A 19,940-nucleotide genomic window follows, 5' to 3' on the forward strand; every position below is an offset into this window, starting at 1 on the left:
GTGAGAATCATCTTTCCTCATCATAAAATACTTTGAGTCAGTTATTGAAATGTGAGGCTTTTTTTGTCGAGCTAGGAAATGGGTTAATATCAGAATAATCAATGGTCTAGGCTGCTAAGTCAGTGAGTAAAATAATGGATGGTGAACTAATGTTATGATTTAACATATGCTAGATTTTGTCTAAGCCTATGTTGAATTAAACAGGCATTGTTCACTGAGATGAAGAATTGGACTATAAATTAATTCCTAAGAGTATAGAGGTGTTTGTTGCACTGCAGTTGTTATTCTGTGGCTTCTTTTCCTTCATAGAATGAAAACTTTGCAGTGGAGTCAGGGAAACAGCCGATCACATTTGAAAATCCAATGTATGCAACCAGAGATGGTGGAGCCAGCAGAGCCAGTGCAGTTACAGTTGTTCGGCCAACACATGTAAGAGAAACTTAGGCTTGACTTTCACCTTCCGTTTTCCTTATGACCTTCTTTTCTTCTTTGAAGAATGTTGATTTTCCTCCTTCTCCTACAGGTAGCAGCAGTTGGTAGTGAAGAAAAAGAAAATTTTGAAAACCCTGTGTATGCCTCTGTGATATCTGCTAGTCCAAAGGAACCCCCTCAGGGTGCAGATGTACCTCGGGTAGGACATAAAAATACTCCAAAGCTCCCTTGTTTGTTTTGCACTCCAAATCAGGGAAATTGAATTGTTAGGGAAGTTGCAGTATAGTTCCAGTTGTCTTTAAATAATGCCATGGGACTGACACACAATCTGCATCAAGTCCAACTAACTGGACTGTGTTTACAAGAGCTGGCCAGTAACAGTTTGATACGAGAAAAGCAGTGCAAGCACAGAATTGCCTAGGGCACACAGTAAGGATCTGTTTGGATTAAACCCCCTCTTCTTCCTGGCCTACCCAGTTATTTTGAAGTTAATAGATTGGAACAGAGAGCTTCCTTTCACTGTTATATTTCATTTTGAGGGCAGATAGTAGTCTGAAAATTCTAATATAACTGCTGTCATTGTTACCCAGCAGAAAATATTATAACTAAGGCTTTACTTTGGACTTTTAACAGTTATTTGTAAATGCCTAGTGAACTATACCTTGATAAAAGCAGCAGAGTGTGTGGGTTTTTTTCTTTTTTCTTCCCTGTAAGATATGAAAAGAAAACCCAAGAAAAATTACATTTTGGTTTAAAAGAGTGAAACCCAGGATTTTTTTGTATGCATGGTAAATTGAAACAAGACATTTAGTCAGTGTACTGTTGTAATTTTTTTTTTTCACATTTATTTGTAATTGTATTCATATTTAAAACTACTAGCAAGAACTTTTAAGATACTTGTTCTATGTGTTCTTGCAGGACACTTTAACAATCAAGATCAAAGTATCGCCTCATTGAGATTGTTCTTGATTCATGAAAGATACATTTTTATGTCTTAAAATCCATCTGAATGAGCTGATGATGGCTTGTTTACAGGACTACTTTCACACATTGTGCACTAAAAAGCATCTCTGCTAAGTTTTGAAATGACAGCTCTGTGAACTTGTAGTTTCATGTCCCTCAGTAATTTCTCTTGTGTTTTTTTCAAGGCAGTTTTTTCCTCTTTAACCTATTTGTCTGGAATTACAGGCTTCCATGAATTATTTTAGTCACTTTTATTGCCTTCTGGCTCAGACTTACGAATACTGCTTTAGGTAAAATAGCCGTGACCGGTTATCTATCAGAGAAGAAAGTTGAGTTCCATGCTTAGAGTTACAATATGGTAATGTAAGAACATCCAGCTGAAATCACGGAGTTAGCTTTCAGTGCAAGTGAAATCCAACAACAGTGATGTCAGTTTCCAGAGAACTTGAGAACAATTGGTAAAGTTCTAATAATTTTTATGTTTCAGGAATCAAAATGGAGTTTCTTCAAGAGAAAAACGAAACAGAACACTAATTTTGAAAACCCGATATATGCAGAGGTATTGCTTAATATTGTATAATTCTGTTTTTCAGCTTACATACCGCTGGACTTTTTTCTTGCTTTCATAGGCTACAGAGTATGAGTAGATTCTGCTGCTGAGGCAGCACAGAAATTCCAGCCCAGGTCAAGGTAGGACTGAAGTGGTTTTGAGAAAAGTTACAAAGCCTCATGCAGAACGAGGTGTTCAGCACGGATCCAGCTCAGGCAGTGCAGCTGCATTGCCTGCCCAAGCACTGTGGCCTGCTCGTGCTCTGACATCTCAGGTGCTGGTTTCAGCTTGCTGGTGCTGGTTTCAGCTTCCTGGTGCATTCTGGCACAGCTCAGTGACCCAGCGCAAGTGGGAGGCTACTACTAAAACGCTGAAGTGTCTTATTTCTGCCCTCTCAGTCCTGGCTTCAGCACTGCACAAAAATTCAATAGCTCTGCATACTTCAGCCCTGTTCCCATGCCAGCCCTATTTTTTTCATCCATACAGCTGAGTGACACAGTTCATTTAAGATGGTGTGCCAGCAGGTGGTATGTGTGCTGGTGGAATTCTCCCCTGGCTTGGATATGAAGGTTTGGAGTTCTGCTGACTTGAGCAAGTAATTCTAGCCCTTTTCACTTTTGGCCTTCCAGATGGCCTAAGTGTCTTAAGAAACTCAGTCCCACAGTCATGTGATTAAACTAGCTGCTTTTTGTGAAAAATTTAGGTTTCTAATGCTTGAACAAGGTGAGAAAGCGTTCAGGAAGCCAAGGATTCATTTCCCCAACACTAATGAATTGTAACTATTTACAAACAGTAGTAGTGCCGATGTTTTCTACATATATATGTGCATATAGACATATCAAGCTATTCCTGACATTAAGCATTAAAATAGGTGTCCCAGTGTGTGGAATAAGTTTGTAGTAGCATATTTACTCAGCTGTACCATCTGAAGTGAAATTAACATTTAATTTTGTTATAGGTGGTGATTTGTAGAAATAACTTATACCATGACACTTGACTTTAGCAAAATACTTGGATATTTATTTAACATTTCTGAAAGGTTGGATGTTTTATGCATTAGAATGTTAACTTGGTTATGTTAATGTTATGTTTATGTTTATTGTTCTAGATGGAAAAGGAACAGCAACAAGACACGGAAAATGTTCCTACCCCTTCTCCTTCGCTGCCATCCAAGATTACTCTGAAGAGAGACCAACCATTAGCTTATACAGCAACAGAGGATACATTTAAAGACACCGCCAATCTTGTTAAAGAGGACTCTGTAGTATAACTAGGTAAATGATTTAGGGAAAATTAGACACATCCATTTGCACATATATTTTTTATAAACAGAGGAGTTAGGTTCACATTCAAATGCTTTATAAAAATATATACATCTCTTAGCCAATGGCCGGAGATGTATGTTGAAACTATGCCTTGTTTTTTGACAAATGCCAATTTCTATTTTTATGAACAATTATCGTGATGTACTATATGTATATCTTTGCACTGAAGCTGTCTGAAAGCAATGTTATAAATATATTGTACATTTGTAAATTTTTGAAAGATTATCTTGTTTGGTGGTGTTGCTAGTAGAAATCTGTATGGAATTGGTCATCTTTTTAGAGATAAATTCATTAACTAAAAGCTGAAACTAAAAAAGAACCAAACAAGGTGAATATAGGAACATTACTGATTCACAGGTTCTTTATAGTATACAAGAATACCTTTTAAAACTTCTACTGGTGCTCTGGGCATCTTTACCACCTATTTTATATACTACTGTATGTACAAATGGGTGTCTCTGTTTATCTTGTGTTAAACAAAAGATGGAAGAGTTAATGCAGCATCATTATGCTGAATAGTTACCTGTGCAAAATGTTGTTCTCACAATATTTTAACTGCCTGAGATAAAATGCTCTCTTCTCAATCCATAAGACACATACTTTTCCTCTAGATCCTTATTAACAACATTCCATTAATAGTGTTTTTAAAAAGATCTGATATATTTAGATTAAATTAAGTACCAGAAGTACTTAATTTAATGAGATTTTCTCTTGCTCATCAATGGAATAGCTCTGTTGTTGGCTGGAGTCTCTGGAAGTAATTTGTACTATGAAATGAAGTAGCTAGATTTCTGGAACAGCTTATTTCCAAATAAAAAATACAAAAAGTATTGGTTCATTTAAGCAATTATTCAGGTTTTTTAATGTGAAAATTTAATTTTATTGACTATTTATTTCCTGAAGTGGACATTAATAGAAAGGGAAACAATTTCTACTAATGCAGTCTTTGTAGTTACGTGGTTATTTATATAACCTTCCATCAGAATATCCTGTACATCTTATTAGCTTTTCTATTAATTAGCCAAGGTGGTTTCCACAACATGAACCATTTGAGGAAATGGAGTACCACTGCAGGAACATGTTATTCAGTATTCCTGGCTAGCTACTCATATAATTTAAAGATTCCTAAAGTTATAATCATTAAGACTTCTTCTATTTGATTGTTTTATATCTGAGTTCTCAAAATGTGTATTATTTCTAATTAGAATGTTTATAATTACTTTGTAATGTACTTTGATTAGAAAAGACAACTGGAAAATGATGCTGCTGAATAAATCTAATAAATGTATTACTTTATCACATCCTTATTCCATAATTTGTGTCAAGGCTCTATGTACTTTTTTCAGTTGTGGAGACTTCAGTGCACTCTGAGATGAAACTGACGGTGCTTTATCTAAAGTCAAATAAGAATAGTGCTTACTGCTTCACACAACTGTCTAAAGTTCTTGACATAACATCACTGACGTCATATCATTGTAAGTGTGAAAGCTTCCCCATTACACACATTAAATTAACTAGCACTTGAAACAGGAAACTCTTATTATTAATTGTAAGAGACTGACTATCAAGCTAGTATGGACAAAAGCTATTAAAACTTTTGTTCAATTAACTTTCCTATCTGAGTGCTTTAATGTAGAAATTTCCTTTGGACCTGGGACACAGCATACACATCTGTAAGGCTATGACAAAGGATTTCTTTGAAAGGTAGGTTGCTGTTCTTAAGGAAAGAGTTCACAATGTTTTTTAAAGAGAGAAGGCAGGGCTAATGTTTCCATAAGACTTACCTCCAGTTGCATGCCACAGGTAAAAGTAGCATTAGTTTCGTAAATAGTCTTTGGCACCAGAAAGATGTGGAACCAGTTTTGGAATATGTCAGCCATGTATCAGAGATACTTCCCCTCTCCCCTCCTCCCCCAGTAATTTTAACTTTTCAGATGTAGAAGAAAACCATCTGTGGCATATTGTATAAATATATAGTATGTAGATTTGATTGTTTAATGTATAGATAGTGAAGGATTCCTATATATATTCCAGTGAAGCTTCAACTGGGCCTCTTCCTCTCAGTAGCATACCACATTGTACCCTTTTGATTATATAAAATTTATTTTTTCGTATTTTGTTCAACAAAAGCTTTAGATTCTATTCCTAACTTTGTTTTTCACTTGTATTCTTTTTCCCTTAAGAGGACAGTCTCTGCTTGGATTCTAGAATTCCGGCCTCTTTCTGTTTCAAAGGCAGCTGATTTTTAGAGAATTGAGCATTATCTGTTTCTGCATTATAGGGCTGATAAATGATACCATTAAGTTTTTTCATGTACATTCTCTTTACAGCTGTTAGGCCAGATAGAGAGAACTGTCGCTTCTCAGGTATTTATAATGAAATTTATTCTTGAAGCCATTTGCCAGAGAATAGAACCTCAATGTAGTACTTAAAGGTTGCTAAAGTTTTTTTACATTCTATCCCTTTCTTGCCCATGTACACAACCCCCCCCTCTCACACATGGAGTGATGACACTCCCTTTTCTTAAGAGTTCTGACCCGCACATGGTATTTTTGTAAGCTTAATTGAATTGCACATTAATGATTAATCAGCAGCCCAGCTGTTCAGCAAATAAAACCTTTACCCCTTCAATTTAATATCTCTAGGAACACCAGTTTGTGAGCCTCTGGCCAACAGCTTAACAGATACAAATAGTGTACAAGAGGCACTGTAACCTCAACAAACATTTTGCTATTCTGAACACACTCTTTGTACAGTTGAACTAATTTGCTAGAGCATACGCTGTAGCACCTGTTTCATCTAATGAATGAAATGATCATCCTTTTAACTTACAAAGCACACTGAGGATGAAAGAAATGTGAATGCATATTATTTTTAATATCTTCATCATAAACTATATTAATATTAGGGAAAATATAAATTTGGATACTCTATTTGCATAGTAGCCAGAGTACAATGTACTTTTGATTTCCCCTGTAATTGTGTATCTGTAAAATAGCTTGTGTTTTATCTCTACACAGCTGAATAGTCAGATGATTAGATGTGGTCAAATACTGCAATTGTAATTTTTGGAATAAGTTGCAATAGTTGGGCTTTGTTATTATTTGATTTCATGTCTTGTGTTCAGAAGCTTGTGAAGTTTAGCAACTTCTGAATATGACCCTGAGCAAAACTCCCCATGAAATAGATGAGTAAGCCTGACCGAATATCTTCTGTGAGGTACATGTATAAAATATATGCTCTGAAAGGCTGCTGTTTTATTTCAAGTTCACTACCAGCTTATATGTTGATGAATTCCACCTGAAAAACTGATTCTTTAAGTGATTTCATTTTCCTTTTTAAATTTTTTATTTATTTATTCAGTGAGTAATATTAACTAGCTTTGTAGCTGAATATTTTATGAATGCAGATCCTACAGAGGTATAATTTCTGAGCATTAAAAATGACCTTCAGAAACATGCTGGATTTACAAGACTATCTGCAAACTCAGAAATTCCAGGTAAGGAGGGGTGAGGGGTGGAGAAAGTATCTTCTGAAAGGAATTTAAGCAGTGTAGTATCTGGTAAAGAAGAGGATGTCTGGTTTTGACAGGATTAATATTTATTTCTGCAGACCTGATACTGGTGTAATACTAAATGTTAATTAGAACTCCATGAACTGATTTCCCACTAGCTGCTGGAGCTGGAAATGTCATACACAGCAGCAAGTCAGATAAACAGCTTGGGGCGTAGGAGAGAAACAGCCAAAAGAACTTTGCATCCCATCCAGCTCCATATCGTGTCCTGGGGTACTTTGCTATCAGGGCATGTTCCATGCATTTTATGACCTTAGAAATATCAAAATCACACAGTCTTTTCACTGATGATCTTTGAGCTTTTGTATCTGTGAAGAAGAAAATAAACCTGAAAGTATTTATGTGCAACTTTCTCTGTGAGAGGATGCTTTGTATTCAAAGGTTTAGCTACAGTTTCAGGCTTACTTTAAACTACTGACTCTAGAACTGAAAGCAGCACAGCTATAGCAGAGTAGAGTCCAGAAAGGCTGCAGAACACCCAAGAGACCAGTAAACAGAAACCTCTCTGGATGATATTGTGAGCCAGATACTCCCTACAGTAAGTGCAGTGTGACACAGCACAACTTTTCAGACATCAGGAAGCCATAAACTTAGCATATGGTCAAAGCAATTAATTCCCCCTAGGCATGTGACATCTAAGTATGGAGGAACGAAGTAAGGATGGTACAATGACATCACATCTCATCAATCTTGTATGGGAACTAATAGCACAGGCCTCATCTAACATACGTATAGTATAGAACATTCAGCAATGGGTTCTTAATGAACAGTAATTGAAGTCCAGCAGATGTTCACAGAAACGCAGATGGATTGTGGTTGGAAGGGAGCTCTGGTCCAACAACTGCTGCTTAAGCTGGGTCACCTAGACCAGGTTGCCCAGGACTATGTCCAGACAGCTTTTCTCCAAGGATAGAGACCCCACAGCTTCTCTGGGCAACCTGTGCCAGTGCTTAGTCACCCTCACAGTAAAAATATGTTTCCTGATGTTCAGCAGGAACATCCAGTGTTTTTCTGTGTGTGCCCATTGCCTTGGGTCCTGTCTCTGGGTACCATTGGAAGGAGCCTGGCTGTGCTTCAGGTATTTATTTATGTTGATAATACCTGCCCCCCCTGAGCTTTCATACAATCCTTTTTCTACTTACATTCAACGAAGTATTTTTCTCCATAGGAGTCCCTGATCTCGGGAGTCAGTCCATTCCAAAGTCTGAAGAGGGTTTTCTCAATGACATCTGAATTAACAACTCCTCCTCTAAAGAAACCATGCTCAACAATGCTTACTTTCACTCCAAAATGCTGCATCTCTATCCTACAAGAAAAAAACCCAACGATAACCATTCCTGACCACCCAATGATGGCATAACATTAAACATCAGTAAGTTGAAAGTTTGTCACATAAATGATTATTTGAGACTTTGATTCTTATCTTCAAATGTCAGTAGAATTTTGACTTCATCGCAGCAATTAGCTTCATAGCAGTGTATGTGTCGTGTAAAAGTGCAGCAGGCAATTAATGCTGAGGGGAAAAAAAACAGTGTCAGGTAGATTCACAGCTTTCTGTGTAGTTTATGTTGCACTGATGCAAAGGATGTAGTAGCTAGCTGCATCTTAGCCATGTATTATCAAACTAAAACTTGACTACCTTAAATACTGTTGCATCTTTTCAGCTTCCAGAAGGAACAAATTATTAAAGTGTCTAGGAAAAAGTGAGCAAAAATTTTCAATTTGGTTAGAACTTTAGTCTCCACTGTATGGTTAAATGGCTATGGTTAAGTGATTAAATGTTAGTGCAATAAAGGTTGGTGTGTTTTCTGGTACTGTGGTTTCCTCTATGTAATTCTGATTTGCAGTGCAACTCCTTTAGATTGAAAATGACCTCTTTCTCTTGCTGGGCAGCTCAAGAGACCCAGGCAGCTACGTTCCAAAGCGTGCAAAGGAATGGACCATGTGCACATCAGCCACTAGTTTATATTCTATTGCCTTGGGGCATATACTTTATTTATATAAGTATTCATAGTGGTTTGCAACCAACTTTCCTAGTTCTTGTGAAGACTTGACTCGCTAGGCTAGGCCATAGCCATCTCAAGGTAGTATAACACAACCGGCTTCAGTGAAGGGTGCTCAGCTTAATTTTCTAAAGTTACGAGTACTTTAGAACATTAGTACATTTGTAAATGGGCAAGTAGCACTTGCCCAGGAAACTCTGGGTGTCTGAATGGGCTATACTATTGATTTACTTTCGTGTATGCACTGGATTCACATGCCTAAAGCTGCGTACTAGCCATTTGTCCAGAATATGAAAGTTTTTCCCAGTACCGTTTCCTGGTGGGTCTGTTCATAGTACTGGAGTCTGAAATCCTAAACAAATGACATCCTACTTTCTCCCTTTATGCAAGATTTCCAGACAGAAATTGAGGGGCAAACATACAGTTACCCTTCCTCAGCACATCTGGAATCTGTTCTTGGATTCATTCATGTATTTCTAGCTACTCACCGTAAGGTGTCAGAGAAAGCTTCCATGCCCCATTTGGACAGACTGTAGCCACCCCCTACAAAAGCCATGAGGCCTTTGGCATTGATTAGATTGACTATTCTTCCCTCAGCTTTTTTCAGAAGTGGCAGAAGCTTGAGCGTGACTTCAATCGATCCCAGCAGACTAACATCCAGCACTGAGTGGAAGTCTTCAATCCTCAGCCAGTCAGTGGGTGCTACAGGTGCTGTTCCTTCAGCATTGCTCACCAATCCAAAAAGCCCTAATAGGATTACAAAACCATTTATTTCAGTATGTGGCAATACCTTACCCTAGAGTTTCATATGTAGTATTGGGAAACAAGCACACAGTCTGAAAAAACTTCAGTGAGATGAATACAGTTGTCTAGGGTTTGTTTGTATGATCTGCTCTGTAAACCTGGCAAAATTTGCTGAAGGCCTTAGGCGATGACTCTAAAAGAGCATAGGTAAAGTATTAAAGGAAAACTGTTTTGGTTGGAGATATGGGCCACCGTACCGGGCTTTATTATCCAGATCCGCTCAAATATGCACGCTCCTAATAGGCACTTACAGTCTTGTGAAAATCAAATAGTGTATATAAAAATGGTGAGACTGATTTCTCTGGGTTGGGGTCTAAAGGTCTGAACCAGACATGTGGAATTAGTCAATACTTCTGAAAATATTAGCTTAACCCTGTGTATTGATAATACTGCTTTACTACCTTATAAATTACCTGAGGAACTTGAGATAAATAGTGACGCTTCTAAGAGTTTGCTGAGGACAGCCTGTGCCTGAAGGGAAGGGAGAGGCCGAAAGTCCAGCACTTGGCCTCCATAAAGAGTTTCTCAGACTGAAGTGACAGTGTTCACAGTGGTTACCCCAAACTGAGAACGTGCGGCTTTCCACGAGCTGGAAGCAGAGGCCTGCTGGAGGAGGTAAGCGCTGATAATTGTGTTGTCATTGTCCTCAACCACTGCATTTAAGAATGGTCTCGAACCCTCATGATGAGGCCAACAGTGTTTTACAAGCTTTGAGGAGAAAGTCCTACTGGTAGAAGATACGTGTTTTACTGTTTTAGCTAGTTAATTAATTAACAAGTCTATTGAATATTTGGTATAACTGTGTGTTATAGCTGGTAGTTGCAGTGCTGTGATCCCCCTCGGTGGCCCTTAACAATGTCTAGTCTGTGCTATTGGTGCCGAGAAAGAAACACGTATTGCTATCGTTGAAAATGTTTACCACACAGATCTTCTTATGACCCTTTGCCAAAACCAATATTTAAATCTTGTTTTTTAGCTCCACTCATAGGTATCCAAGGACAGACTCTGCCTCTTTTAGGCAAGTGCTTAGAGGTGTGTGATAGCAGTGGTGAGAGCTACCTGTGTGACAACTCTAAGAAAACTGGCTGAAATGGCAAGTGTTTTCAGCGTAATTGTTGTTGTTTGCATTATGAAATCAGACTTATCTGGCAGGCAAAAACACTAAAAACACTCTTCTGCTTACTAAGGGAGGGCTGAAGAAGCCCTTTACACCAGCCCTTTTTTAATTGCATGGGCTGGTTTTATTATCAAGAAAGTTTTTTCTGATACCATTTAGCATCTTCCCTCCACTGAGATTCTTCAACTGCACCAAAAATAGTCTGAAAAACACACCTGGGAATGATCTGCTTTTAACAGACTGAGCAACTAAACTTTTAGGCAAAGTTTCACCTGTTAGTGAAAGCGAGGGGAATCCCAAAAGCATTGCTTGAATGTCTTTGAACTAAGAAATAACAGAACTGAAGAGTGAATGTGTTTCATCAGTAAGATGAAAAATTCCTCTGCAGAGAGTGAAGAGGCACCAGTACTTTTAGCTAGATCAGTTTTGGTTATATTGAATCATTTTTCTGGGAAATTACTTTGCTACTTACCATTGCCAGCTGTCTCTTTGGTCACAAACACCACAGCCCTGGAAATGCTGTTGGAGTCAGCTAAGTTGAGGTTCACTGTCTTCAATGAGAGTGAGGAGCAGGACTGTAGCTCTTGGCATCCTTTTTCTGTGGCACATGCAGCAATGACACAAAATCCCCTTTTGTCAAGCCATTTAGCCAGTGAGTTTCCAAGTTCAGTGTCACAGCTTGTTATGAAGACATGCTTTCCACTCAGGTTTCTCAATCTGTGACTGTCTCTGATGAGCCAGTAAATGATAAAAGAAAGTATGGAAGCCAAAACTGCTATATGCAGTGAGTCTGAAAGTGAGAGCTATGAGCAAATAAATTAATGATCTAGAAATGCAATGAAGCAGGTGTGCTTAGCCAAACCCCCACCTTCCTCGGACACAATTCCTGTAAAGACTTTGTTTCTGGTTGCAGGCCTTCCAGCTCACTGTAGGTTAGGGGAGAGCAGGGGTGGAAGCTTTGGCACAATGTGATCACAATCATAATATATGTGCCTCGGCAAAACCTTCCACATCTTCCTTTTCAATAGATGTCTACTGTTTTCAAGCTTTGCTGGCCAATCTTTCCATCAGCCCTCTCCTTTCAGGGTGTTTCAGACTAAAAGGAATGATTGCATCTGTTCTCACAGTAGTATCTGGGGTTTTTTTTGCAGATATTAGTGGTTATTTGTGCTAATACTGGAAAGAGGAATTCCCCTAGGAAGAAGGATGATTCTTTTTGACTGCCCGTATGATGCCACCTAGGCTGCTCTTCTAACCCATAGCATGGAAGCAGAGTGACCCTGAGAACAACTGGAAAAGCTGAAGCTGCAGTGGTGGGTCTGATGACTCATTTGTTGTGTGATGGTGAGTGATCTGCGCTCTGTCCCATAGACAAGGTAGACTTTGGGGCAGTGCCTGAGTCTTCTGTCTCCTTCCTCATTGCCTGTTTAGCACTGATACACAGCACAGGAGAAAATATTATATAGGAAGTGTATTTGTATAAAGAAATGAAGAAATGCATGGAGATGTTGCCCTCAAAAAAAAAAAAAAAAAAAAAAGGCAAAAAAAAAAGCCCTGAGGGAACACAAGATTTCCTGACTCTAGTGGGGTGGATACTGTTTGCTTGTTACAAAATTTTTTCTTAAATGTAGAATACAGTTCTTGTCATCTAAAATCTTCATGATTTATTACTGTTTTTCTATTTGTTTTTTTGTTTTGTGTAAGAATTAAACCAAAATAAGTCATTAAAGACAATATTTATGGGAAGGATGGTCAGCATTTTCCAGACATCTTGTTTAAGAGAAACCTTTTTACAGGTACTAAGAAGTCATCTAGGCTCCAGTTACCTACGTATGTGTACAGGTGCAGACATCTGGCCTTTAAAATGTGGTTGTATTCAACAAATGAAGTGATACTTTTTAAAAAAAAAAGGAATTTGTGATTATTTTTACATCCCAAAAGTACTCAGAGGAAGGGATCTTTCTTCTCTAACACATAGCTGTCTGAAGTTAAGCATTCATTTGGCTGATTTGCATGTAATAGTCTTACTACCTTAAGAAATGGGTATTAAAGGAAGCCCAGTGTATTAGTCCTGGTTGCTATAGCCTACCTGGTGTTCTTGTTCCTGTTGAGTTCCTGGAGTCAGTTGGTTTTATTCTGATTCTGAATTTTGCTGGAAATTCTACAGTTTTTGGAAGGAATCTTAGAATATGATAGCAATTGAATGTTGAACACTCATTAAGTAATTAAAAATCAGTCATATAACTGATAAATGATAACAAGTGACAACATTCATTGCCACTTAATGATCTTATTTTACATAGTCTGGTACCTCAGTATCCATCAATATGGACTTCTGAGCTACTGATTAACGCTCACTGATTTTAAAATGTTAAGCAAAAACATACATATAAGACTTTGCTTCTCCTTCCACTGCATGCTACAGGGAGGCTCTCACTGAATTTTTGGGGTGTTAGATTGGTCCCTGTGCTGCACTGATTACTTTAGCAGCCCATGTCACTGTTGTTTTGAGGCTGATCGCAGTGTTCCTGAAAGTGTGTACTTTGGAATCATCTTTGTAATGTTTCACTGAGTAGGTGACATTTATTTTCTGAGAGGACACACAGAGAGTGCTCTGACAAAGTGCCATTAAAACTGTGTGAAAGAGCTCAGGGTAATTCAGGCTTCTGTGCTGTAAAATAAAGTCTGAAACCAGGATGTTGCAGCAGCTGATCAGAGACACCCCTTAGTCCATTTGCAATGATGTGCCAGGCAATGACATTTCCTTTGACTGCTGATTTAGAATTTAGAGCTGAGCTAGACACAAAGAGAGAGAGGAGTTGCTACCAGCGGGCTCTTTTAACCCCATGCCAATTAATCTCAGCAAGCTACTCAGCAAACTAGTGCTGTGATGTATCATTTTGGGACTCGATTCACCTTTTTCCCCAATACAAAATTAAATGAAATAATTAGAGATTTGGGGAGAAGATTAACCTAATTGGAAACAGGAGCTGTAAATCACACTATCCTTCCCTGGCTATGCTGTAAGGAAGAAGCAGTGGGTAATGAGCTTGCACTATTGGAAAGCAGGTTAAATTTGAAACTGGGCTCTGTGGAGAAGTTATGGAGTGTCTGGCCAGGCTGCCTGCTTGGCTCCTGTAAGAAACACCTGGGACTGCTCTGGTTAGTGTCAGTCCCTGTGTCTATGTAGCAGTAATCGGCACAGAATCACTGTAAGACAAAGGGCTCTAGGAGTGACAGCTGAGAGGGGTGCACTGTGCGTGCAGCATCTGCTTGCTGCTCTTTTCCCTGTCAGCCCTAGGCCAGTGTTCCTAAGCCTGTAATCCCTGACTGTCTAGTTCTCCCCAAGTACCAGTGCTCCTTCTCTGATAGCACATGGACATTCGGTGCTGGGCACCATGGTGGGTTTTGCTCTGCTGGAGACTTCTGCCAGTATTTATTCTGCTAGATGATGTCATTGCTGCTGGAGTCTGGGGTCAGAATCAAATGAAATAATCTCAGTTAAAGTTTTCTCCCAAGAAAATTGTCTAGTTCTGTGAATGTGCAATTTTGTGCAAAATATTTATTGTTTGATAATTGTGGAGCGATAAGAAAAGCCACTTGTCTTCCAGGGACATATTGATTTTGAAATAGCTGCCTGGAGTGGCAAAGAGTGTGTTTCCAGAGAAAATGTCAGCGTGATATTTCAAGAGTATTGATATATCTTCATAAATATTGAATTCTGGTTGCTAATGTAGCCAGTAAATAGCTAAAGGCAAATTCTAATTTCCATTAAAACTATGATATTTGCCTGGCAAATTGAGAACTCTTGGGATAGAGCTTGGCTTCTTAGGCCTAGACAAGTGCTATTATAAAAGCAATTGATTTTAGAGAAAAGCAGCATGAATGCACTGAGAGCCCTTTAAGATCCTTAGATGGCTGCAAAGTACAGCATCCCTCTGCTTCTCTGCACTACAGGAAACTGAAGCACACAGACTGTATTGAAGGGGAGTCTTGCTGTTTTACTCCCACAGCAAGTTTGCTTTGGTAGTTGTGCCAAAGAACCTCAGGCTGGGGGTCTGGGTGTGCTTTGGATTCTTTTGTTTGCCACTGTTGGCAGTGCAAACTTCCAGAAGTTAGTGCTCTGCGATGGGTTACAGTGACCTGCCAGGCATGCTGAGGAAGAACTGCCAAAGGGAAATTTAGGGACTGGGGTTCTTCAGAAACAGCGCTCATGTAGCACTCAGTGGAAGGTTTAGATGTGTCAGACGACACTTGGACAGATCACCCAATGGCTCTCCAGAGTCTAGGAAGTACAGACTTTAATTAATTGGTCATCCTGCCAGAGCTACAAACCCCCTGTTCTCCAGTTAGCAAGTTGAACAAATAGGCAGGCACAAACACAATTACATCTCCCACTCTTAGGTGAGCTGTTCCTGCATGTGTGGGGCTTTGCACTTTTGTTTCATGGAAAAGGAGTGCTTTTTGTATGCTGTGTAAAAATGTCAGTGTGACAACTTAGTTTGGTGGTCAACAGATAACCTAAGATCTTCATTAATATATCACCTTAAAAGAAATACATCTCCAAACTCTCCTGTTCAGCGTTTTGCAGGGAGATTAATGTAGTCTGGTACAAAGGGGGCTGATTTCTTGACATGATTATATCTTTCCTTGTATGGTTTACACTTCAGATTTTTACCACAGCATCAGTAAAAAACCCAGAAAATACCCCCCTGTAAACTCTTAGGTTACTGACCCAGTAATTGAAAATAAAGTAGAGAAACATTCTTGATGTTGGGAAGAACATTACTGAGTTAACATTTTATTCAGACCCTGTAGGTGCTTAGAAAAGCAACAATTGTTAAAATCACTCTAGAAAGGAAGGGACTGCATGTTCTCTTGTCTGTGCACTCAAAAACAAGTGCTTAATTTGTTCTCTTAGCTATTCTGCAAATGCATATAATGGGTACTGCTCACTATAACGATAGACAAGAGTTCTGTTTTTGTGCCATTACTCACATTCTGGGGAGACATCTGCAAGCTCAGTCTATACCTCCAGGTGCTCACGAGTTGCCATCACCAGTTATTTCCAGTGTGAGAACACAGAAACAGCCCAAGTCGAATTCATAAGCTTGTACACCAAGACCTCCATGGTGAATAGTTTCCAGAAAAGTCTTACTGTAAATTCTGTGTCTGGTGATACTTTCTGATTGCTGTACATCGGCTGATAAACACGGCCCTTCTCCCTGCTGTTGATAATGACTTGTGCTGTGATGCTTCTACTTTAGGGACTTAGTATTAATCTTCTGTATGTGCTCCATGCCTGCCTGTTGTATAAGCATTGCTGGCTATACATAGTAATCCACAGAGCCTGGGCAACTGTCAAGACTTATTAGGGTGAACTAATCTGTTTAGCTGGGAAGGACTAATCTGTGCTTCATCTGGAAACCAGCAGGAGTCTTTCCATTGATTTAACAGAGCTTGGTTCAGATCTCCACCTTTTTTCCTGCCTTTAAAGAAATAAATTCCCACCAGCTAGGCTGTCAGAGTGCACATCTGGTCCCTGATCATAGGAAGGAGGGTGCAGGTTTGGAGCACCTTCACCTGCCAGAGTTAAGCTTAGGCAGTGTGAAAACATCAATACTGCCCATATATGTTTGGGAAGAGTCTGCATATCTGGGATTATACTCCAGTTGACTTAACAGTGAGTTTATAAGTAACTATTGATGATGGATGAGATTCTGCCTAGAGGCAACAATGCAGTTATACTTCATGAGTGCTCATGGCCCGGAAAATAGGAGATGCCTAATGCAATTGACTGAAAAAATAATTATAAATAGACATAAAGGAGTACAGATCCTTTTAGAGATTACTTACAGACAATCCATCTCTGCAATCAGGATGCAATGAGGTTGCATTTACCATGGCCAAATTCTCCTCTGGAAAAACTTATTCTAAATGGAAGTTGCAAACACCTGACATGTTTTTAAGCATAGAACTCCTTTCTGCTGTGACATGGAGAGTTTAATATATCTCCATTTTTATTGCACGCCCTGTGGTTGCTCATAGTGTTTGTTCACATAAGAATGTATACTGGTGACATGCAGCTTCTTGTGCTGGCTGAAAGTTACACAGGTGTTGCAAAAGTTGCAATGCAGAGTTATTAGTTTTTGTTGCTTAACTTCCTCTGCAGCATCTGTAGTGAAGACAGTATGACGAAGTGATTAGGTAACTGTCTTCCCCAGCCAGTATTTCAAAGTTCCTTTAAGTTAAGGAAATTTTTCTCCTGGCCTATGTATGCATGCATAGCAAACCTAGCGCAGTTGTTGGCTTTCCTTCTCTTGCAACTCTCGTTAAAATTACCATTCTTCTCTTTGTGCTATGCCTTGCTGTGCTTGGAGTTGCCATATTCTTTCTCAGCTTTCCTTCATCTGCCACTGATTAGCAGTCTGGGCAGTCCCTGGCTGTTGTACACCAGGGCCAGGCTCGCTCCCGGAGGCTGCACCAAGACCTGCCCTCCTTGACACAGAGGCACTGGTTCCCTGCCACTCCTGCCCTCCCATACCTTCCCACCCTCGGCCTTCAGCCATGCCACATATAGCTGCACCTCATGCGTGCTAAAGCCTCTGCAGGATCTGGCTGTGGTGGCAGATGGGGGGCCCAGGGATGGAGAAAGTTTGGAGAACAAGGAGGCAGAACTGTGTTTCATCACACTCGACCTCAACTATGAAGTAGATATGAAGTATAATTAGTAAGTTAACATAAACAAAACAGAGTTGCGGCCTGACCTGTAATCTGATCAGTAAATAAAACTAAAAGCCAGTTTAGCTAGACGAAGGAAAAGGCCTGTTTTTGCTGTGGCAACAGGCATATCTACAAACATGGACGTGGACAATCAGGGTTAACTTCTGGTCCCTGTGATCTTTAATTAATGGGTTGGTGGGACTTTATATCAAATTAATAAAGTGCTGAAACCACAAGTTTTTTGGTTAGAGTGCTTTGTACAGGCTGTGTTTCCAGCTCCAGCCTGCCAGGGAGACTGACACGTCCCAGGCCTGCCCATAGAGGCCCGGCTTTGCAATACAAACATCTATTTCCGTTTTTTTTTATAGGGGCCACAAACCAATAAAAGAAAAGGCTCATCAAGAAAAAAATGTACTTTTCTCTAGTTTCTAGGAGGAAAAGTTATAAGAAGCACTCAGTCAGAAGCCCCAAGGGTGTATGAGTGGTACTATTGGAAAGCAGAGGCAGAGGGGACAGGCAAGCTCACAGGGTACAATGCCTTCTGCCAGGAACAGGTGAGGTGACCGAGGGGCTGGTTGCCCCAAGGGTGGGGCAGGCGCTTTCAGAGATAGAGTTGTCTTTTTGAAAGAATTTTTTCGTTTTAACATGTAGAGTCACTTAATTTTGATATGGAAGTTATATTTTGCATTTAAAATTTACAAAGTGTTTTTGGTTTTGTTTTGTTTTTTAGAAACGTTGTTCCAATCTGATATTTCTATTTGTGTAAGTGTCTGGAATGGAGGAAAAAATCCTTACTGGCTGCCAGACTTGTGTAGGATCAATGGGGTAAATAAGTGCCTGTCCTGCTTCCAGTACTTTCCAAGAGCAGATGTTGAGAGGCTAACTATAGAAACAACGTGATTTACTCAAGGTAAGTCCCTTGCTGCCTTCCTCCCATGCTCCCTGCTGGATCCACTCCAGACAGTATTTTGCAGTTTCAGTATAGCACATTGTTGTGACCAAGACATAAATATACCATGCCTTAGTGTCTGATTGTGATTTAGACCATAGGAGAAGAAATAAGTTTGTTTCTTTGTGCCTGGAGGTACCCGGTCCCAACAATCACCAACTTGGGCTTTTTACTTTCCGTGACAAGAGAAAGACATGTTCACAGACACGTCCCCATTGTGCCCAGAGGTACTTTCTTTTATTTCACTGTAAGGAAAGTATCTGCTTTTCCCCATTTCAGTATGAAGAAATGTAGTTTGATTGCCAAAAAACAAGAAAAAAAAATTGATATATCAACATCGTCTGGCTTGCAGAAAAAATTATAAACCCAGCCATCAAAAGAGTAAGTCTTGCTCTTTGGTGCAAAAAGGAGGCTTCTGTGTAGAATGCTTGCTTTGGAAAGGACAGTGACTTTTTCAGAAGTCAAGCTGCTGTGAAGGAAATAATGTACATATGCACCTCATGGGATTGACATAATTCCATTTTTAATAGCATAAATCAAAAATCAGTAAGCTCAGTGTAAAATTAACTTTGCATTGTACAAAGTGAGTACTATGAGAAAAGAATGAAGACACAGTATGTGGGTACTTGCCAACCTGACCAGCTCTGTGTGTGTGTGTACTGACTGACCTTTCCTGCAGCTTCCCACTCCTCCAGTCTGCCCTGATCAAAGGCCCTGTTGAGGAGCTTGTTCTCTTCCAGCCCAGTTTTGTTGGTTTTTTTCCCTCTAGATACCTTTATAACTGTTACACTTTTTTTAGATTAATTTCGTAAACAGTATTTAACCAGTGACACTCCAAGAATGAATGTGGGTCATCTACCTAATAATTCAAGCTGCAAACTGTATCTACTTTATTTCAAATGTCCCTTACCTTGAATCAGGGTAACTTGCTGTTATTTAGAGTTCACCTTACTTTCATCTTCATACTATTCAGGTTAAAAAATTGTGATCGCGTGTGGAGCAAAATAACAAAAAATATTTTCAAAACCTGAGAGAAATAAAGCAGCGAATGCAGTGTTTTCCTTTGCTTTTCAAAGGATCAGAGGACAGGAAGAAAAAGCATCATGTAGAAGCAGACTACAATATTAAGATCTGCCTTACACTTCTGACACTCTGAGGTGCTATCGCTGTAAGTGGCACAATTAAGATGGGGATTATACTCAAGTGAAAAATCCCGTGTCTGGCTTCCTGGCCTCAGAAGCACTGTATGCTAGCTACAGAAATAAATGTGGCTATGAATGGTCAAAAAAATAAAGTAATGAAGCTTAGGAGCAGTCTGTTCAATGCCTTCTGTCAGGCTAGAGTCAAGACTGCTGTACTTGCATACAGATTTTAGTGCAAAACAGAGAAATAAGCTGCTCCTCTCGAGTCTCAACCTCCAGTGGCAGACTAAATCTATTCACCTGGTGGAAAACTGGTCACCTACTCCTCCACAGCTGTGAGCACTCAGTGCTGAATTTC

At 39.4% G+C, this 19,940-nt stretch overlaps 2 protein-coding genes across 3 annotated transcripts in view; one reads left to right on the forward strand and one right to left on the reverse strand.

Moving 5' to 3' along the window:
* Window positions 1-3,571, forward strand: part of LRP2 (LDL receptor related protein 2) — a 146,496-nt gene extending 142,925 nt beyond the window's left edge. Inside the window, 4 exon segments of the mRNA XM_080398878.1 lie at window positions 310-429; window positions 524-631; window positions 1,883-1,954; window positions 3,054-3,571. Of these exon segments, the coding sequence (XP_080255004.1) occupies window positions 310-429; window positions 524-631; window positions 1,883-1,954; window positions 3,054-3,215 (462 nt within the window). The 3' untranslated portion in view covers window positions 3,216-3,571.
* DHRS9 (dehydrogenase/reductase 9) lies at window positions 411-15,881 on the reverse strand. 2 transcript variants are annotated; one of them, XM_080399032.1, is made up of 6 exons: window positions 15,767-15,881; window positions 11,241-11,571; window positions 9,336-9,594; window positions 7,983-8,150; window positions 1,094-1,134; window positions 411-517 (listed from the first exon to the last, which is right to left on the reverse strand). In XM_080399032.1, the coding sequence occupies exons 1-6, from the start codon at window positions 15,779-15,781 to the stop codon at window positions 441-443; spliced, it is 891 nt and encodes a 296-aa protein (XP_080255158.1). In that variant the 5' UTR covers window positions 15,782-15,881; the 3' UTR covers window positions 411-440. The 2 variants fall into 2 exon arrangements, with proteins under 2 accessions (XP_080255158.1, XP_080255157.1); XM_080399031.1 differs by lacking the exons at window positions 411-517; window positions 1,094-1,134 and adding an exon at window positions 3,686-7,152 and having other exon boundaries at window positions 7,987-8,150.
* Between the last annotated feature and the right edge of the window lie 4,059 nt (window positions 15,882-19,940).

The sequence above is a fragment of the Falco punctatus genome (assembly GCF_963210335.1).
Source record: "Falco punctatus genome assembly, chromosome: 8".
Classification (NCBI taxonomy): domain Eukaryota; kingdom Metazoa; phylum Chordata; class Aves; order Falconiformes; family Falconidae; genus Falco; species Falco punctatus.

Bases quoted from the DNA above. Each gene is read 5' to 3' on its own strand.
- DHRS9 (XM_080399031.1), bottom strand. The intron at 9,595-11,240 runs GTAAGTAGCAAA...TAATCCTATTAG, and splicing joins CAAAGAGACAGCTGGCAATG to GGCTTTTTGGATTGGTGAGC. The intron at 7,153-7,986 runs GTAAGTAGAAAA...TCTTCTTCACAG, and splicing joins AGAAAAATACTTCGTTGAAT to ATACAAAAGCTCAAAGATCA.